We start from the raw sequence: 18,129 nt of genomic DNA, 5'->3' as shown, positions 1-18,129 counted from the left end.
CTCTTAAAAATCTATAGGCCATTGTCATGGAAAATAATAGCTCAAAGGTTTTCATATCCAAATACGTTAAATTAATAAGCGTAATGTGTTTGTGTGCAATGCCATTATTGATTGTCAGTAATGTTCCAAGTATATAAGAATATCAGCAGTACTTTAGGCAGCTACTGCCAAATGTTTAGCTTCAGCTAATTATTACTCTTCGCCAGATTAAAAAACATGCTGGAAAAAAATATTTCAGCAGTATTCTACATCATACTGAGGACACAATTAGTCTGTGATAGGCACTCTAACAATGTGTGTCTCTCCCCCCCCCCCCCCCGGTCCTCACATCCCTTGGTAAGTCTTAGTGAGCACTATTTTAAAGAGTATATTGTTTATACTCTGGGTGGGGCAGATACATTTCTTTTAATGTGTTAGCAAGCTTTGCCCAATCCAACCCTTTACCCTTTGAGAGTTGTTGTCATTTGGTTGCCTGGTTCCCAACCTACACTAGCAAGATTGGTGTTGTCAGCCATATCACTCTAAACTATTTTGTAGGCTTGGTGCTGATTGAGGATTGTTATGTGTGTAGGAGTGTAGGCATGTGGGGCCACTGTAAGTATAATGCTGGGCAGAAGATGTTATGACAGTGGGAGGTGATGACATTAACCAAGGGGAAGGCTTTTGAGATAGCTATGTGCTGTTTCCCCTTCTAATCTGGCCCACCCCCAACTCTCATGGCTTGCTTGCAGGCCCCTCTACTCTGTCAGTGCCATTGATGAATGCCAGGTCACCCAATAAGAAAGGATGTATCATTTCTGATTTAATCAAGGAAAGCATACTGGTCTAGCTTGTGTCATTGAGTTATGGTTGGGTCAGTGGTCTTGCTTGCTCTATAGGGATTCTATCTCGCTGGTCAGTTACCATATCCAGCAGAAAGCCAGTTTTGAATATCTCTACCTGATATTGAGAACCTCAGCCAAGATTGGGATTCTGATGGGCAGTGGAGTAGTCAGTGCATTAACAATCTCCCTTCCTTAGCTGTGAACAGCCTCCCTTCCTTAGTTGATGAAGGTGGTATTGAGGATCTCAAAATTGGTGGTTTTGGGGGGACTTCAATATTCACACTGAGGCTATCTTGTCAAGAATGGTTCAGGATTTCATGGCCACCATGTCAGCCATGAGCCTATCTCAGTTAATATTTGGCCCATTGATTGTCATAGGACATACTGGGGCTGTTCACACAACATGCTAACGTACACTTAGTGGCTGAGTGTGTTGTTGCTGAATTGTGTGTTGTTTCTTGAACCATGGGTTAACATGTTATCTGAATCTATAACATATTTTCTGCAGAGTGGCTTTTTAACCATGCAGTGTGGTTTGTTAATTACCCCGAACAACCCAGCAACAAACCATGGGTTCTCAAGGAAGCTTGTTCGAGAAAAATAAGCCACCTTGTGGAAAATGTCCTGGGTTCAGACAACACAGGTTCAGACAATTAACCCAAGGTTCAACAACAACCCACATTCAACCACTGAGTGTGGGTTAGTGTACTGTGCAAACCCAGTCACTTTTTCCTGTAACAGTCATTTTCTCTACAGGACTAAGAAGAAGTGATCTGTAAGTTGGGGAGCCAGTAATGGCTGTACTGACATAAATGATCAGATCATTATCTGCTTTGAAAGAAGCAGTGGTGAGGGCACTCTTGAAGAAGCCAAAATCAAATCAGTAGGCGATGGTGGGAGAGTTCTGTTCCACCCCTTAGTTACTGGCTTTTGATAGGCCACAAGGTTGTTTTCTGTTAACAACTACATAAATCCACTGTGGGGAGTCATTCCAAAGTTTGGGCTGAAGTGTCATCAGTATGTGAGTGATACTCCCTACCTCAAGCGCTCTACCTCTTTGTAGTCCACTTCTTCCAGGGAGGCTGTGGAATTGAATCAGTATCTTGACGCAGTGGATGAGGGTGACAAAGCTGAAATTTAATTCAGACAAGATGGGGTGCTGTTGTTAGTGAAATCTCCTACTCTAGCTGGAGTTTTGCATCAAGCTATAGATGGAGTTGCACTCCTTTTGAAGGATCAAGAGTACAGTTTTACAGCTAACTGGGGAGTTCAGGTGGTAGTGGTGGCGGCAGAGGCCAGTAATGCTTTTTTTAAAAAACCAGCTTAGGCTTGTCTACCACCTGCAGCCCTGTCTGGAATGGGTTGACCTTGCCTTAGTTATCCATGCCCTAGTGACATCCAGGCTAAACTGCTCTAATAAACTCTACGTAGAGCAGTTTAATTCTAGAAACTTCACTGGTGAAACATGCAGCCACCTAAGTACTGTTGTGCCAGTTGGTCAGGTCCTGTAACACAGACTGCTCCAGTTACATTGGTTCCCAATTAATTTTCAAGTCTAATTAAAAGTGGTAGGGTCTCCCCCCAAAATATTTTTGTGATTTTCTTGATATAATTACATATTCATTCATTCATTCATTCATTCTAAACATACAAACTATCAACAATCAATCAATCAATCATTGGGTGAACTTCATAAAAGCAATCAGTGTTTTACAATTAATTAGGGGGTTCTGATGTGCCTACAAAAATTAGGTGTTTCTATGACTCTGATAACCATATTAGGTTATATCTTCCATTCATCTTGAAATGTCTTTCCAGCAAGAACTATATGAGTGTGGAGACCCTATGATGGTTTTATTATTGACCAAATTTATAAAAGCTTCCCAATTTTCATGAAAACAATCTTTATAATTTTCAGAAGTAGCCTGTCTGACCAGATACATTAATTTCTCCATTAATGCAATACACCAGTGTGCTGCTTTTGACCTTTACAGCCTTAAATGGTTTGGGATCCACACCACTTGAAGGACCACCACCACCCATATCAGCCCGCATGCACTTTAAGATCAACAACTGAGGCCCTTCTAAAATGCCCGCCAATAAGAACAATCACGTTGGGGGGCATAGGGGAAGGGGATTTCTCAGCAGTGGCTCCATAGATGTGGAATGCTCTTCCAGTCAGTGGAATGCAGTTCCAAGCCCCTCGATACATGCTTTAGTAGTGCCTTAAGGAGCCATTAGTTCTCCAGAGTGGTTTTATTGGACTGCTGTTGGTTGCTCTATCTGTATTTCTTTGTTGGTTTTAGTATTTATCTGGACTAGAATTTTAAACTTTGTTTTAGTACTGGTTCTGATGGTGGACAGCTCGATGAAAATGTCCACCCAGTGTGTGGCCGCTGTAAAGAAGGCAAACTCCATTTTAGGCATTATAAGAAAAGGAACTGAGAATAAAATGGCCAGTATCATACTGCCATTATACAAATCTATGGTGCGACCACACTTAGAATACTGTGTACAGTTCTGGGCACCACACCTAAAAAAGGATATTATAGAGCTGGAAAAAGTACAGAAAAGGGCAACTAAAATGATTAAGGGGCCGGAGTATCTCCCCTATGAGGGAAGGTTACATCAACTGGGATTGTTTAGCATGGAAGAAAGGAGGCTAAGGGGAGACATGATAGAGGTGTATAAAATTATGCATGGTATGGAGAATGTGGATAGGGAGACATTTTTCTCCCTCTCTCAAAATACTAGAACCCGGGGTCATTCCATGAAGCTGATTGGTGGGAGATCCAGGACAAATAAAAGGAAATAATTCTTCACACAGTGCATAGTGAAATTATGGAACTCGCTACCACAAGATGTGGTGATGGCCACCGATTTGGATGGCTTTAAAAGGGGGTTGGATAAATTCCTGGAGATGAAGGCTATCAATGGCTACTAGCCCTGATGGTTGTATGCTATCTGCAGTATTCGAGGCAGTAAGCCTGTGTGCCCCAGTTGCTGGGGAACATGGGTGGGAGGGTGCTGTTGCACCATGTCCTGCTTGTTGGTCCCTGGCCGATGGCTGGCTGGCCACTGTGTGAACAGAGTGCTGGACTAGATGGACCCTTGGTCTGATCCAGCATCAGGGCACTTCTTATGTTTTCTTATGTTGAGGTTTGTTGTTATTTTTGGATACCCTCTTAGTTTTTTACGCCTAAAGGAATAATAAATAATGACTAAACTAGATTCCAGATTTTTTTGTGGGGGGGGGGGGGAAGATAACAAAGTAGACCCACTGAATTGAGAATCAGGTTTCAGAATTTTCTCATTCCTGTCTAGAACATTTCTACAAGGCTTTAAAAATAATTTTTGACATGTTCAAACAGTAGCAACAAACATGTTAACTCAACATGTTGTTGCATATATGACTTGTAAATGTTCAAGTTTGCTTTCCAACTGCCAGCTTTGCATGACATAATAATACTTCTGTTGAGGAGGCATCATTATAGCATATAGTACACTGCCTTACAATTTTCTGCCATTGATCAAAAACATTTTTAGGTCTAGTCATGAGTTCATTGCCAATTGCCACTTCTTGACGCCTCAGCTATCAAAGATACTTTTATATATTAGACTACCTGCCAGTATTGATTGTTGTGTTTTTTTAAATTGGTTGCTTGTTTTATTCATTTATATTTTATAGTTGTTTCTAATTTAGTTTAATTTAAACTCTTGTGGGACTCTTTGGAGATCAATTTTGTGTCTTAAAGGCAGCCTAAAAAGTGTCAGCCCATGTTATTGTATTAGCAAAAATTTTACTTCAAGTGTGAAAACTAATTTCTTTATACTGGTGCCCTACAGTTGTTTTACCGTGACTTCCATAAGTCCCAGCCACCATGGCAAATGGTTAGGGATTATGGAAGTTGTAGACCAAAATATCTGGAAGGCACCATGTTGCTGACCTTTGCACAATGTTTGAACAGAACAATCTCCCAATCTTGAGCAGCTGACACATAGCAACAACAGGACTCTTAATAAGTGACCATAATGGTCTCTTGTCCATTTTTTTCTAATACCAATGCCAGTGGCTGCTGAGGCACAATGGCCTGGATTGCACAATCACCATAGCTTAAACAAGCCATGGTGGCTTTTGAAAGCCTTAGGGCTTGTTGGGCACCATTTACTTAATTACCCAATCAGGTGCAGTTTGTTGTATCATCCAAACCTGAGCGACATAGCTTATTTGAGGAGGATACACACCCACCATTGTTGAAGGTATCTTCAATGAATTTAATGTGTGTCCTTGCAAACACCAATAGTGGTTTTCTAATAAAGCCTTATTGAATATACCTTTTTGTAAAGTATTAGAATGAAAAATGTTGAAATCCACTGAGTGGCTGGTTAAAGCAGTCTTTCCAGTGCATTAATAGGACTATAGGAAAGAGAAAGAGGAAAAACATTTTATTTTGTGTCATATACTTAAGGGGTATATTGGTAATCAGAAGGAAGATTCTTTTCTATATGGGATACTTGGGAAATGATATTTCTTTGATAGGAAAGACCCAGATGTGTGTCATGTGGTGAGAGATAGTGAGGGAGATCTGAACATTCCCACCCAACTAGTTTGATTTGTCCAGTTGGTCATATCATTGGACCAATTTTAACACATGACTGAAGTAACAGGTAATTTCCTGAACCCCTGCAGTGCTTATTGTTGACTCCAGTCACTCTATATACTGCATTGTTACGTAACTGAGTTTTTTTCACCATAAGGTTCTGAGACAAGAAATCTAGAGGCTTGTTCCTTTCGACCTAAGAAAAACTCCAGAAGCTATGTGCTGCTTAAGGCTTGGCATGGCTATTGATGTCTGAGCAAACATTTGTTTGCGCAGAAGTGCCAAACATAAAATGCTAATGCAGTTCTGTGCACAAGGGACTCTTAAACAAGGAACAGGCTTCCTGATCACATGCTATACGATTGGAAAGGAGTGCAGAAGACACAATTCTTTCCTGGCACAACTGGCATTCTCTTATTCTTATATTCATTAAATTCATTGCTTTTTGAGAACCTTCTCATGGCAGAATTAAATTCTAGTTTTATTTGGTGGTGTCCTTTTATTTATATATAAACTATAATAGTATTTTTGTATTGTATATTTCCTTAAAAGACTCATATTGTGAAACATTATTTTTCCTGTTATATTTTTTCCCCATGGGACTGTGTCTGTTGTACCTTCCTACCTTGTACATTGTTTACAATAGCCTGAAAATCTTTACTTGTCTCCCTTTCCTTTGTTTTATTACTGTGTTCCAATCAATGACAGATGTGCTTCTCCCCCCTCCCAACTCACCTTGTAATTAGCTTGGGTTTTTCCCCAAGGTTTTTGAGAGAAAGCTCCAAGTATTTACCCTAATCCACAGGTAGGCAGTTTATGCCCCTCCAGATGCTTTGGCTCCAAATTCCCATCTGCCCTAGCCAGCATAGCCATTGGTGAAGGATGATGAATGAGTTGTTGGCTTAAAAATCTGGAGGGCCGCAAGTTGCCAGTCCAGGATACTCCCTGAGCATGCTTACTGGTTGACGGAGCAAATTGTAACCAGGCTTAGGGAATCGATTGCAGGGCCGCCTGGTCTACTACACTTTAAAACAGGGGTCCTTGAAAGAAAAACAGAGGGGAAAAATACCTGTCAGCCCAGGTCAAATCCTTCCTGTGTTGACACAACATCTTGTCTGCTTTCAAGGGCTCATGCTGAAAGACATACAACGCTGCAGAAGATGCAGTCTTGTTTCCCACATAGTATGCTTATGGTGAAGGCAAGCTCAGAGGACCTAGAGAAGATGCTGGCCATTGCAGAGCTGCCTGGCTTGGCACTGAAAGTTCTATTTAAAAACTTTTCTTTTTTTACACAGAAACAACAACACATCTTAGTGTTGCTCTGGTGGCCTGCTGGAGCCTATGGACCCTGGTATTTGCCCGACCATAATGGGCGCTGACACTGGGCCTGGGTGGGAATAAGTAGTTGGCAACACAAGTAGTTGGTAGACATTATTCTCAAGTTTGAATTTTCCTAAACATGCTCAAAAATGCTCTTTATAATTCCCCTGGATCCCAGTGGTAGATTCAAATAACTCCTGGCCCAATTTATTGAACCAAAGGGCCTTGGAAGCCACTGCCCTGTGCAATGGTTACTTTTGAGCATGCTTAGAAGTATTCAGGCCTTAAGAAAGAGGCCTACAAATCCTAATAGCCAGCCTCCCCCTTTCTGGTTCTCTTGGTTTGGAAATGTAAGTTTCCTTGGTGAAAGGAGGAGGGGACTGCTTTGCAACAATCCAGTCCCAAATTTGATAGGGTTTCCAGATGTTTGTAAAGGTTTCTGATCATGCCCCCCTCCAACCTTCTGAAATTTTCCAATCTTTACTAGTCTTAATAACTTTAAATGCCTTTAAATTAGATTGCTCTCCTTTTTAATTATTTAATTGCTTTTTAACTTGAGAAAAAATATGCGTAGAAACTACATATTTTTGCTATGTCAAATATTTTCTTCCATAGTAGCCTACTTCAGTTGTTTTTAGTTATCATCCATTATTTAAATATAAGCCTTTCTTCCCATGATAAAGAGCATCTTTAAAATCTTTAGGGGAGTAGCTGTCATCTCTTTAAATCTGCAAAGCTGTTTTCATCAGCTACAAGGCAAAGAGTAGCTAATAACATAAGAACAGATAAAAGGCCCATCTAGTTCAGCATTCTGTTTGCACAGTAGCTAACCAAATGCTTATGGGAAGCCCACAAACAGGACTTGACCACAGCTATATCACCCTCCTGCTTGTGATACCAGCAACTGGTACTCAGAGGCATATTGCCTCTCATACTGGAACCATCATGACTAGTAGTGATGATGTAGTTTCTCTCCCATCTGCCTTGTGACCTTGTATATAAGCAGCCTCAAAACACATGCAGACATGTAATTTAAACCAAGGGAAAGGTCAGGCCATTAGACAGAAGATTGAGGAGGAGTATCAGCCTCTGTCATCCCCAAAACTGGGCAGAGCATGACTCCTATCACAACAATCTCAAACTTTATTGAATTTTAATAAGCTATTAATTTGTTCCCCTGGGCTTTTACACCTCAATTAATCTTTCCTGTTTTCTTTTGTGTGTGTCCTTTTCCACTTCCGTCATTTTTAAAATTGTAAGTCTCTGGGCAGGTTCTTTCTTTGGCTTTATCTGTTCCACAGCACTCATAAGTGGGGACTTGTACAGCAGTTGTACTTCATATATCTTGGCACTACTTTTGTTTTTGTCACTCCCCTCCAGCTTTGTAACTATAAATTATACACATTATGTTTTGATTTCAAACATTGCTTTTAAACTTATGTGTGTGTTTAGCATGTTAGTCTTTTAGCTCTGTTGTTTTAAATCTGTTATGTATTTTAAGCCTCTGCATTGCTGCTAGGTTTTATTTTGGTTGGTACTTTTATATTGTAGTTTTAAGCTTTTACATTTTATATTGTACTTTATGATGCATTTTGTGGTTTTAAATGTTGTGAACTGCTCAGAGAGCTTTGGCTATTAGGTGGTATAGAAATGTAATTGATTAATGAATTAATAGATATTGACCACATTATGCACAGTTTTTCCTCTGTTCAAAAACAATATACACGATGGATTTCTTAAATTATCTTCCATAGAAACAAAAGAACGTACACTGATACAATGGTGATGTTTTGCTAGAAAATGCTGTGCAAGAGAATGCTGACCAGTTAACAGATGTTGTAAAATTCTTTGACTTTCCATCATATTCCATTATGTAATGATTAACTCTTTTGGGTGGAATCCTATGCATGTTTAGACACGAAAGAGGCCTGCAACTCCCAGCATGCCCCAGTCAGTTGTTTGTCTAAACATGCATAGGATTGTGCCCTTGGCTACTCTCAGTATTTAGTACGTAGTTTTATGTTTCAGCTTTTTTTCTTGACAACATAGTTTCAAACACGTTCTTTGTGTATATTAGAAACATTCAGGTGTTTTCTTCCCTTCTGATTGCTTTTTCCCACACAACAAAATTTCAGGGTTGTGAACTGTAACTAATTCTTGGTAACCTAACTTGAACTGAACACAATTCTTCTTACCACTGCCTGCTCTGTATATTTCCACCTGTCGGGGTAGGCAAAGAGGATGTGTAAATATGTTCACTTTATATTTAGCTGCTTGTGGTTTTCTACCAAGTTTTTTAAAATAAAATGCTTTCTTTTACTGAATTTATTCTGTTAACTTTTTAAATTGCTAGCAGTCTGTAAGGTATTTCTGTAAGGTATTTTATTCTCTCAGGAGCTCTCACCAGGCTCATGCTTAAGGGGATTATACTCAAAGAAGAGGAGGGCATTACAACTCCACCCCCACCCCATTTCTTTTCTGACTCCAAGGTTTATTTCATTCACACCAGCCAGCCCTAAACCACCAAACTGAATGCTTGGCATGGCAGGAAGAGGCCCTCCTGGCCATGCAAAGTTGTCAAAGATTAGAGAGGTTTGCCATAGGTTAGAGAGGTGCTGTTAAGAGTAGGTATGGATTAGAAGTGGGGAGTGAGGAGAATGGCTTAGGGATTTCCTGACCCATTCGCCTAGCCTGTACATCCTTTGCACTCAGATTCAGACCTTACATTTTCCCCACCTCAGATTCTCTACCCACCCATCAGCTGCTTTGAAATGTAAAAAATCCATGCGAGATGATCAGATTCCCTTGTCTGTCTCAACATTGCTGACTTCATTTATCTCTCTATGCATGTTCTGCTAAACATGTTTATTTATTTTTAAAGGAAATATTTTAAAAAATCTTCAGTTTGTTTCAAATGACAGCCTGATTTAGATGGACTATAATTTTGGGGCTTGGCTGAGCAGAATATGTGTACAAGCCTGAATAGTGCATTCACTTACTCTCTCCTCTCCAACTTTGGGGCTGAGAAGAATCCAAACAGATTCCCATCCTCCACTGTCCTTTCTGCTTACCATTGTTCCTTCTCCTAATCCTCCAAATGCAGCTGTGTTGCTCAACTATTTTTTCCCACATATGCTTTTTTAAAAAAAGATTTATGTAGGACTCCCCACCCACACCAAGCTTTGATTTTCCTGTATACCTCCAGGCTCTCTCTACTCACCCACTTACAGCAGGGTCCAATTTATGCCTTCTCCCTAAGTATGTTTTGGCACACAGTGTATCTTCACCATGGTGGCACCCACTTTACTCATAGAAAAGGTGTTGGTGGCTGTTACAGAAACAATTTCTTCATTTTTTTGGCATTAGTTCCAGTGTAAACTTCATTGAAATGATTAGTCATAGGTCTCGTTCTCCTTCTCAAATTCTTGCTTGAAAGTGGTGAGATTCCAAACCATCTCTAACTGATTCACTTGACTCGCTTTGGAGCAAGTTTGCAGCTTACAGAAAGTGGCCCTTTCTTCCATAAAATGGTAAACTTAAACATATCTCAGTTTTTCTCTTTAATTCAAGCAACAATCTTCCGGGCTTGCTGCACTGCAGGTTTCCCTTTGCTGAAGGGAATGCTCCCTGTCATGTGATTTTGTCATCCTCTCATTTTTCCTTGTCGGCTTTCTGCAACTGAAGCATGTGCTAATGGTTTCATTAGTGGCATCATTGCAAAGGCAGCATAAGAGAGCAGTGCCTCTTGCTATCCTGTCTAGAAGGCCCTTGGCACCCAGCTTAAATAGATACTGTGCAGTTACTCAGAAAACATTCTTATCCATATCCATTGCTATAATTATCAACTCTGTCTAGTATTTGTGGTATTTATGATCCACATGTATGTCTACGAGATCATAAGTATTTGTTGGCCCTGCTAATTTTAACAGTCTGTCATATTATATGTGCATTGTGGTTATGTCAATCTCAATTTTTTGGTTGTGTGATTGTAAGATCCAATAAATTTCATAAAATACAATGATCTCAATAAGTTTAATCTCTCACTTTTAATTGTTTATTTGTTTGTTTTAGTTGGCTCTATATGTGCTTTCATTCCTGGATCCCAAGGACTTGTTGCAGGCAGCACAGACATGTCGATACTGGAGAATTCTGGCAGAAGACAATCTTCTGTGGAGAGAGAAATGCAGAGAGGAGGGTAAGACTCAGCAAGTGTAGATTTAGTCATAAAAGGAGACCCCACCCAAATAAGTTATGCATCTTCATTTATGGAAAGATAATTAAACTGAATATACATTTTCTGTATATAATGGTTGGCCTTGTTTCAATGTGGTATGTGGTGTTTTTAAAGCCATTATTTCAAAAGTACAGGGAGTCCCACTAAGCTGAACAAGCATTCACCCCTGCCTGCCCAAGCCTCTACCCTGCTGCCTCCTGCCTGACTGCGTTGCTCGAACAAGTGTGCCACCGCACAACAGGCAGCACTCCACATCTTGTCAGGAAGCCCCTTCTGTCTGCTCGAAATCCCAGTGCACCACACTACCAGTGGAGTACTATGGCCTGGCAGGATGGCTGCCTGGTCTTGGAGCACTTGGCAGCTGGTGCCCAAGATCTAGTAGGTGGAGTACCAGACAGGGCAGCAGCTGCCCACAGACTGACCCCAGGCCATGTGGGGAGAGGCCTTAGATAGGCTTCCCACACATATTCTGATATTACACTAAACTCTTGCAAGACTTTGCTAAATCCTATAAGGTTTTGGCAATGACGTGAGATCAGGGAAACCTTGCAATGCTTGTTTTCAGCATTGCAGTGCCTGAACTGGCAACAGTGTGTGACAAGGAGGGTGGTAGTGGCAGCAGTGACTGCAAAATGGGCTGGGAGCAAAATGGCTTTGGTCCTGCCTGTACTATGCATGATATAGATGTTGCAAGAATAGTGAGGCTAATATCGTCAGCAGCTTATTATAGCTGTCTTTACAGTTAAAGAATAGATAGCAAGAAATGACTTATAAATTATGGGTATTCTAATTCTTCACAAAAATGTGAAAGCAAAGTGAAAATTTCATGTATGGTTGGTAGATATGCAAGTAGGAGGTATTTTGAGGCCTAGTAACATCAAGCAGAGAGCAGCATGGTACTGTAATGAGGAAAGATAGGCCAATGTATGTATCAGTTGTAGGCTAAATTAACTGTTAAGAAGCAAAATTATTTAATGTCCAATAGAAATAGGGAGTACCAAAATTCAAGATGTTGAAGTCTATCCAAGTGCAAGAAGACCTTCTGTTTATTAACTGTTTTTGTGCTCAGCCAACCATTCCCTGAAGGAAAACAAGAAGTGATTGGTTTCAGTGGCTTCTTATCAGTTGTATAATCTGGTTAGGTAAGAATTTTCAAAGGTTTCTAGGCAAACCAGAGAGCCAGTGTTAATTAAATTCAATGACTTAGGTGCCTAGTTACCATACACTTCTGTGAAAAACAATATATGGAAATGTATTCTCTTTTCTGGAGAAAACATGTTTAAGAATGTTTTCCTCCAGATTTTGGGCTTGGAACCTGGCTGTTATGTTAAAGATTGACAAAATGACTGAAGTTGAGCACCTCTCTTTGTCCAAACATGAGTGTTGTACTTGTCTTGTATTATGTTCAAGTCTGAAAAATCAAATGGCTAGGAAACAAACAGTCCTTTAGAAGTGGGTGTTGATCCACATGTACTGGCAACAACCATTTCAAGCTAGTAATGAGATGCACCAGTGGGTAAAGATAGAGAGGATAGCACAGAACCTTAAGATCCTCCTTGTAATAAAAATGAACAGAAAGATTAGGAAAGTCTTTGGCAGTAACAGTGAATAAAGGCAATTAGAGAATTTAAGTAAAAGTGAGTGTCAATGGCATAACTTTCACAATGCAGATGTTCAAGGGAAAGAATTAAATGAGGAGTAGTATGAGATTCTGTCCTAAAGTCTGGATTAGCTCAGTGGAAATGTAGCAAGAAACAGATAACTGATCTCAGGGGAGTAAATCCTAGACCTATGAAAAGCTTGAAAATGAAACCATGCATGATTAATCATAACTGGAAAAAAAGAGGAAATTGGAGGTGGGGCAGCAGATATTACAGAAGAAATAAAGTCTGAAATGAAGGTCTTGAGATAGTCAGGGCAGATGAGTAGAGACTCCAGTATAGGATTTTGTGTTAGAGACTGAAGGATAGAATAGATTTGGATAGCATGATATCAGGTAGGAAATGGTGTGAGAATGCCACAAAGTTATTAATAGATTTATGCTTTTGGAAAGAAGAAAGAAACTGACATGTGTGTCTGTTTCTGGTTTTTGGTTTTGTTAAAAAAAATTATAGGGATTGACGAACCATTGCATATCAAGAGGAGGAAAGTAATAAAACCGGGCTTCATTCATAGTCCATGGAAAAGTGCTTACATCAGACAGCACAGAATTGATACTAACTGGCGGCGAGGAGAGCTTAAATCTCCTAAGGTAACCATCTTTGAACTAAGAATATTATATAATGAATTAAGTAGGATCAGGTCTTATTGTTGGTCCATACTAACCAAATCATTTCTGACATTAAAAAATGTTCAAATAATTGGAGAAAGGACTTGTTCAGATGCTTCAGGTTTTAGTATTTTCTACATTTCGCCACTATCTCTTGACATTGTCTTATGCCTTAGCATGTGAAAACATGGATTTTGTGTTTTTGCTGATTCTTTGTGGTAGGCTGGCAGCTATGAGATTCAAATTCCTTGAATGCTTAAGAATATGATGCAGTACATAAAATAGTAATGCAAAATAACTAGCCCCTTGATTCCACCTCTCTGTTACTTTAAGGAGTGAGTCATCAAGAAAGGAACCCCAATCTTGGGTTATGAATATGAAGGTTCAATTCTCAATGCTTTCTGCTCAGTTAAATAGGAAAAAGTAAATAGGCTGGAAGACAGGTAAAACTTGCACAGGGCATCACCAGTGTCTCCGTTTCAGGCAGGTTCAGGCTGTCCACAAGCTGTCATGTCCTCCAAATTAAATGAACGACTGCAATTAAACCTATCAGAAACGGCAGTCACTAATACTTGGGGACACCACTGCAGGATGAGTAAAACTTACTAGTGCTATTTGGTAATATGGTGTTAATTGACAGGAGCCCCATAGAAGGTGCAACACTCTACACACCGAGACTCAGTGTGCCCCTCACAGAGACCCCATGTTGCCCTGCACATCATCATGATGACAGGCTTCCCACAACTTATAAAATGAAGGTTTTAACATGCAAAAACTAAGGTATGACTCATTAATTCTGATGTGAAGTTGGTGACTCTCCTTTCATATTGTGCAAACAGCTACAACTCCTTCCCCCTAATTAAAGTAAGTGCCAAGACATTAACATAAATTATTACAATTCAGCATGGGTTAATGTACTTGGGTGTGACTGTACATTAATGATACTTAACCAATAGTATTATGGTTAGTCATATTTTTATGGAACATAGCTTTTGGTTTTAGTGTCATATAGATTAAGCACTAAATAATTCAAGCCATGAGAAGCTAGATTGAAAAGCAGCACCTTTCATTGTTTTCAAACCACAAGAGGTTGCTGCAAGCGTATTCTAGGAAGAAGAAAGATCTACACCTGCTGTCTTACTGCTTCATAAAAATGAAATGAACTTTATGCAGTATATAATTTAATATCACTAGGTTGTACAAATGGAATAACCATACTGCCAAGCCTTCTAATATGTAAATGGTTGCTACAAGCGTTACTTTTTTGGCCCTTTCAACCCAGTGAATTTGATTTTCAAAAGTTAAAATATCTTATACTTGAGTGACATAATGAAATTGAAATTTCTATACCATAGTGCAAAACTCTTCAGTTACATTGTTTTGACTTGGTTAGGTAATGTTTTAGTAGTATGTACGTTATCTAAGAAATTAAGAATATGTTAATGTAATAAATGGATACATTTGCTTTCAGTTAAACCTTTTGATAAAATAACACTGTATATTGCAAAACCTACATTGAAGGGATCTTGGACCTGTTGAAAGGGAAATGGCATCCAGTACACTGGTACCAGCCCAGAGCATTGTCTGTAGGCAGATGATGCAGCAGCCTTGCATAAATTAAAGCAGGTCAGTGTCTGGAAGGGAGGACCACCTAAGAACCCTATCTATGCCTCAGGGAAGTAAAGCAAAGTATAAATGAAATCTATTCCATTTTGTGCTCAGTCCCAATAGAAATTTGTCAGGCTTTCATGGGGGGCTTAGAGCCAGCAAAACCCATAAATAGTGGTTCAACTGGATACCTGTTGCTGCCCATTGGAATGTATCCAAACTGTGTATCCAAACTGATGAAGAGAGACAGTAGCAAAGTAGCATCTTTGGGGGTTATTTTGGAAAGTATTTGAACACTAACAGGCAAGAAATGCACTACAGTACAAAGTGCTGGCAGTATTAGTATCACAGGATACAATTGGCAGAATGGATGTTAAGGTATATCATGGTGTAGTTTGCCATTCCACTTTTCACAAAGTCTTCACTGCTCCTTGTCCACACAAGTAAGCAAGTGGTAAATTACACAGTTGGAACAGACAAAAAAACAACAACATAAAGTTGTTCTGTAGCAAGATGAGAAAATGAGTTATTAAGGAATCATTCCCAATTGGTTCTTAATGACAAATTAGCCTGAAGCAAGAAAAGCAATAGTACTTATTTCAATAGTCTAATCAGTTATTTCTGTTCTTGGCTGGAAGTAAATTATATAGGAATGTGTTTTTTTATATATTATCAGGTGCTCAAAGGTCATGATGATCATGTGATCACATGTCTACAGTTCTGTGGTAACCGAATAGTCAGTGGCTCTGATGATAATACATTAAAGGTTTGGTCAGCAGTTACAGGAAAGGTAAGGAAATATATTTACTGCCTTCTTATTAAATTTCTCCAAAAGATGTTGCTGGAAATAGACATTCCTAGCTTCATACACCATGGTTTCCAAAACTAAAATAAGTAGCAGGGCTGCACACTTTTGACCCACCCCACCATTCTCCTCCCTTCTTCATGTGCTGATTTCAGCAAGTAGTTCCTGCTTTCTTTTAAGCCGGGATCCCCATTAACTTCTAGAATGGAAAAGGGGTTTAAAACAAACAAGGATATCTGCAGCAAATCCAGTATGCAATGGGAGTGGGAGGAGTATATGACCCCAACACTCTTCCCAGCTTCATATACCATGCCAAAGCTTGGGCATTGAGAGTTAACTAATACTTCTTGAACTGTGTTGTTCAAACTTGATTAGTAAAAGGCAAAACATCTAGTAATATTCAGGCATGTTTTCGTCCAGACACATCAGTCATCTTTTTGTAAAATTATGGGTTAGATCCAAAGGTGCAATTCTGCATGCGGAAGGCATTTTCTGCTCATAGAAGGGCTGTTCTACACCTCTTGCTAATATGGCATGAGAAAAGTGAAACTGAAAGACATTCTTCCACGAGTGCAAGAGTTGTGCATCTTCTTGCCAAAGCATGAGAAATGCTATAGAACCTACCAGAATTGGATAAACTCTTTTGCAACCATTTGCAAAACAGAAATACTGATTATTTACCTCCTGTTCACAATTCCCTGGATCCAACCCATGATTATTACACATCTCTGTGTTGTTACAATATTCTCACCCCTATATTAACTTCTTAATATATGTTATACACTGTTGAGAATGTTATCTATTTTTTATTTTATATTGTGGTGATGGTGTAAGTCACCTTCAGTGCTTTGTCAGAGAGACAACTTATAAATATTAGAAATAAATGCTGCTGCTCATAAACCTACTGGTGTTTTTTTGGCAGTTATTTCACTGTGGAATTATTCATCACATGTATCCATTGAATATAAATATATGTTTATCATCTCTGTCACTAATGCATAATTTCCCAGCATATCATGTTTCTAAATGTTTGTTGGTTTGTAGTTTATATATGAATCCAGTATCACCATTGATATTAACATTGGTAATACTTTTCATGATTCTCTCTCTAAGCTTTCTCTTGTTATTCCATATGACTAGCTTAAACATACCTTTTAGTTTAACTAGTTTTGATCCATTTCAGTAACAGGGGTTAAACAGGGGTTAAACATTGTCATTGAATTTGACTTAAAATAAAACTAGAAACATGAGTCACCATTTTTGGACTGCCTTGATAACCAAGCCAAATTACAGCTTGTAATATTATGTACACTTACCTGGGAGTAAATAAGCGGGACTTACTTCCAGGTAAACATATTGTTGGTCCCTGCTCTGCAATTGCCAGGAAAATATTTCTCTAGTTCCAAACATCAGGCTTACAATCAAAACTGAGGCCCCTTGAAGCACCAAAAGGCAATTTTCAACCTTCTGACCCACTTGCTCCTAGCCAGATGAATGAATTAATATATTTTATTACGGTCATTGACCAATACCAACAGTACATTTAACAAACACTATATACAAAATATGTTAACACATTAAAACTACCAACATCTAGAAAGTCAGAGTTCAAAACAATTATGTCAACAAATCCATCTAAAATCACAGAGTAGCCAGATGGAAAGGCTGGAGCTCATTTTGGAGATGGGAGGGAAAAGATACTCCCAGCACCAAGACTTCAAGCTTTAGCCACTTTCTCCAGCTTAGAGCTTAGAGCTGGAGAAGTGGGAGCAGGGATTGTCCATTGTTGTGATGCATCTTCTGAAACTTAATGGAATGGTAGGGAATAATCCCTTCACAGCACCAAACATCAGCATTCTTCTTTGTGGTCTGTATGCAGTCCGAAATCGCCTCTCTAGAAGTTTCCAAACTTTGCACTGTGCAGGTACAGAACTTTATACATGTGACTGCACAGATGAACATTTGAAGAATTCTCATTACTGATAAACAACTTGTCTTTCCTCTAGAGACCTTCTGCACAGGCTAATGAGACACTCATTGAAGTGAGGGTGGCAAGCAGAATTGTGAATGGCTTATTAGGAGCATATGCTGCTTAAGTCCCATTGACATATATGTGCTTCTGTCTCTCTATTTGTTCTTCAGCTGAAACCCCTCCCCCCAATTAACTTACAAAATCAGTAATAAGCCAGTCCATACTCTCAAGTTTACAGTCTAAAGAACACGATACAAAAAGAAAAAAATTGGAAGGGAAGAGGAAAGAAGCAAGCTCAGGTGGTAGATCTTAGTTATAAAGTTCTTATAACAGCCAGTTGTAGTCGAAACAGTTCAAAGAGAGGAGGAATCAAACATTGTTAGTCTCCCAGCTGAGCTGATGGAGTAGCCCTGCTTTCTATATTTCACTCAGATAGGTGAGGGACTAGGATTTGCAACATCTCTGATGTAGTGGCTTCTTATCCTTCTCTCCCTCT

General features: G+C 39.4%; 1 protein-coding gene across 4 annotated transcripts in view; it reads left to right on the top strand.

Moving 5' to 3' along the window:
* Nucleotides 1–18,129, top strand: part of FBXW7 (F-box and WD repeat domain containing 7) — a 146,320-nt gene that overhangs the window by 116,127 nt on the left and 12,064 nt on the right. For all 4 annotated transcript variants that reach the window (XM_063136268.1, XM_063136267.1, XM_063136270.1 and 1 more), the window contains 3 exons: nt 10,817–10,940; nt 13,094–13,230; nt 15,533–15,646. In XM_063136268.1, the coding sequence (XP_062992338.1) occupies nt 10,817–10,940; nt 13,094–13,230; nt 15,533–15,646 (375 nt within the window). The remainder of the gene's footprint in view (nt 1–10,816; nt 10,941–13,093; nt 13,231–15,532; nt 15,647–18,129) is intronic.

This window comes from Elgaria multicarinata, chromosome 10, assembly GCF_023053635.1.
Source record: "Elgaria multicarinata webbii isolate HBS135686 ecotype San Diego chromosome 10, rElgMul1.1.pri, whole genome shotgun sequence".
Classification (NCBI taxonomy): domain Eukaryota; kingdom Metazoa; phylum Chordata; class Lepidosauria; order Squamata; family Anguidae; genus Elgaria; species Elgaria multicarinata.
Note: the sequence above shows the minus strand (reverse complement) of the source record. Positions and strands in the feature narration are given on the sequence as shown.